Source organism: Poecilia latipinna, unplaced genomic scaffold (assembly GCF_001443285.1).
Source record: "Poecilia latipinna isolate Pla-1442-1.1 unplaced genomic scaffold, P_latipinna-1.0 Scaffold6969, whole genome shotgun sequence".
Taxonomy (NCBI): Eukaryota; Metazoa; Chordata; class Actinopteri; order Cyprinodontiformes; family Poeciliidae; genus Poecilia; species Poecilia latipinna.
In genome coordinates, this window is record NW_015119585.1 from 1 (window position 1) to 2,708 (window position 2,708).

The 2,708-nt window shown below is 38.0% G+C and overlaps 1 protein-coding gene across 3 annotated transcripts; it reads right to left on the reverse strand.

Moving 5' to 3' along the window:
• Nucleotides 1-812: 812 nt before the first annotated feature.
• On the reverse strand, nucleotides 813-2,688 carry LOC106944121 (uncharacterized). 3 transcript variants are annotated; one of them, XM_015027363.1, is made up of 6 exons: nucleotides 2,534-2,688; nucleotides 2,342-2,435; nucleotides 2,138-2,249; nucleotides 1,839-2,065; nucleotides 1,110-1,469; nucleotides 813-967 (listed from the first exon to the last, which is right to left on the reverse strand). In XM_015027363.1, exons 1-5 carry the CDS (start codon nucleotides 2,623-2,625, stop codon nucleotides 1,254-1,256), a joined length of 741 nt encoding a protein of 246 aa, XP_014882849.1. In that variant the 5' UTR covers nucleotides 2,626-2,688; the 3' UTR covers nucleotides 813-967; nucleotides 1,110-1,253. The 3 variants fall into 3 exon arrangements, with proteins under 3 accessions (XP_014882849.1, XP_014882847.1, XP_014882848.1); XM_015027361.1 differs by having other exon boundaries at nucleotides 2,342-2,459; XM_015027362.1 differs by having other exon boundaries at nucleotides 933-967; nucleotides 1,160-1,469; nucleotides 2,342-2,459.
• Between the last annotated feature and the right edge of the window lie 20 nt (nucleotides 2,689-2,708).

A 2,708-nucleotide genomic window follows, 5' to 3' on the forward strand; every position in this document is an offset into this window, starting at 1 on the left:
CACACAGTAAAAAACGAAGTGTCAATTTAACACCTATAGAGTTGAATTTAACTCCGTTTCAGATAACATTTGGTCCCACTCGAAAATAGTGTAAAATGTACTCTATGGCCAGTGTCAAATTTTCAGAGTTAATTTGACTCATTTTAGTGTCAAAATCAACAAGTCAATGAGTCAAATTATTTAACACTATTGTTTGTTTACACTCTTCAGAGTAATACTGTTATTTTTATGGAGTTAATTTTACACTAAATTTACTTAAACTTTTACACTTTATTGTGTTGTTTTTTTTTTATTTTTTCTCCAGTTTTTTACACATATATAATGTTAATTCTTAGCATTATATGGCTTTTATAAAACCTACCAGTCATAATAATCACAAAGTTATAAGTTCACAGTGACATTTATTCAACTTTATGATCCAGGGACATAATTACTGTAACAGTGTCAGTTTAATCATCTTCAAAACAATGTTCACCAAAGATAGCAATATGGGACAACAAAGAGAGCAGTGTCATTTGCTCTATATGAGACGTCTATGTCAAAGGGCTTCAGATAACATAGATATTTGACATCAAACAACAAAACCTTGCATAGTTTTAATAACTTCATAAGCATAAAAATGTTCATGAAAAGTTACTGTACATATGTCACACTAATGGAGCATTCTTGCTCTCAACTCTGCAACTCTGGGTGTTTCCTTCGTTTCTCCAACATCTATGTTGTAAACAGTTGTTTGGAGAAAGGCGAATAAGTTGGTCAAGGGAGCACTGTATGACGTACCAAACACATAACAGGCCTTAAAGAGCTCAAGAGCTCCAACTGAACATGTTGCCTTACATGGAATAGCATAGATGTCAATCACAATGAAGAATGAGTGAATACTGCTTTGGATGGATCCCTGGGCCAGGAGGTAGGGCTGGATTTGTTGCTTAATTTTGTCAAGATGCTGCTGCACACTGGTTCCAACCTACATTAAAAAAATAAATAAAAACATGACAAAAGTATTTAGTGACAAATTTCTGAATGAAGATCAGACAGAATCAAATTTTGAATTGTAAAAATGAAGAGACTGAATTATGCATTTTTATCTTAAAACTGTTTAGCAGTACCTTTAGAAATCTGATGAGGTGATCCACTGCTTGAGATGCAGACATCTTACCCGGCCTCTTTCGTCCTTGTGCAGATGGTGGTAGCAGATGCAGTAGAAGCAAAATAGCAGACATGTCACTATCCCAACCTACAGAGCAACAGCTTCAGGTTACCATCATCCCACTAACATATGAATTTGTCACAATTACCTGGAAGACCAACATAGCCAACTCTGCATTCCCCAATAAATCCAAGAGCTCAGTGCTGGGTTCCAGGCCATGGCTTTCCTTTATGACCTTGGATTTGAGACTGGTGGGCCACTTCTCCAAAAATGTGTTGGCAGTGCCTTCACCAAACAGGAGTCTGAAATCTTGTTCTACCTGAAATGCATAAATAAAAGCATTTCACACAGTGATAAGACGGTAAATGGCCTGTACTTGTATAGTGCTTTATGAAGTCCAGAGGACCCCAAAGTGATTTACACCACATTTAGTCATTCACATGCTGATGGTGGTGAGCTACATTGTAGCCACAGTTGCACAAGGGAAGACTGACATAAGCAATGCTGCCATGTGCCACCAGGCTTTCTGAACACCACCAACAGGCAAGCCAGGTGAAGTGTCTTGGCCAAGGGGAAAACCGTTTAGAAAGAGTTGTGGTTTAAACTGGTAATACACAGGTTACAGGACAGGGTTACAGGATTGTTGCCACTGAATATTTTAGTAGTGTAAGAGATAAAGCTGTCTTACCAGTCCTGGTGTGTCCAGAAACCGAGGAAAGACAGAGAAGACATTTGTTGCTTTCTTTTCATCATTGACCATTGAATGACGGTAATGGAAGGTCGCCTTCATCTTCTCACGGACCATGTCATCATCAGCAGAGTGTTTCAAAACAGCAATAGCTGCTTCCACTTCCTCATCTGACAGCACTTTGTCAGCAGTGAAAACCCTGGAGTGACCATCGCCTGGTCCACCACCTAAAAAAAAAAGTTTCTCTCAGCCACAGATTTTATATTACTTTACATATACTCACTATTGAGAAAACTTACTTTTGGGAGATTTGCTACCTGAGGCACCTCTTTCCTCTGCAGTTTTTCTTTGAATGGTCTTTAAACGCCATGCAAGGTATCCTGAACCGCTGTCTGGATCATAGTAAAGCTCCTATGTCAATAAATACAAGCAGACTTACCATTCCATAAACATCTTTGAAGGTAAATATATATGCTTAATGTTGCTAAGACCCTTTTACTTACATATTCATGTTTTGAAAATGGGTCTTCCAGATAAGGAAATAAGGCAACGATCCCCTGAGCATACATCACTCTGACGCTTTTAGGAGGGGATGATCTGATGAAACAATGAGTCACTAAACTGACATTTGAAAAAATAATGAAAAACAATTCAAAACAAAATGTTTCTTTATAGCCTCAGTGTATGATTCTTACACATGTGCTTCTGTCATTGCAGCTGTAAGGATGTTTAGCATCTGTCTTCTGGTTGCATCTGTCCAGCATTTAGTTCTTGCATACTCTTGCATGATTCGCTCACCACCACCAGGCTTTGTTGTCAAGATTTTTTTCAATCAACTTCAACTTCAAAGAAAAAAAAACAAACTCTTGA

Excerpts from the sequence above, each read along its gene's own strand:
- LOC106944121 (XM_015027361.1), bottom strand. The coding sequence starts at position 2,625 with ATGCAAGAGTATGCAAGAACTAAATGCTGGACAGATGCAACCAGAAGA. Across the intron at positions 2,460-2,533 it reads GCAATGACAGAAGCACATGT|TTTAGTGACTCATTGTTTCA; the intron begins GTAAGAATCATA and ends TTCAAATGTCAG. Across the intron at positions 2,250-2,341 it reads CATTTTCAAAACATGAATAT|GAGCTTTACTATGATCCAGA; the intron begins GTAAGTAAAAGG and ends TTATTGACATAG.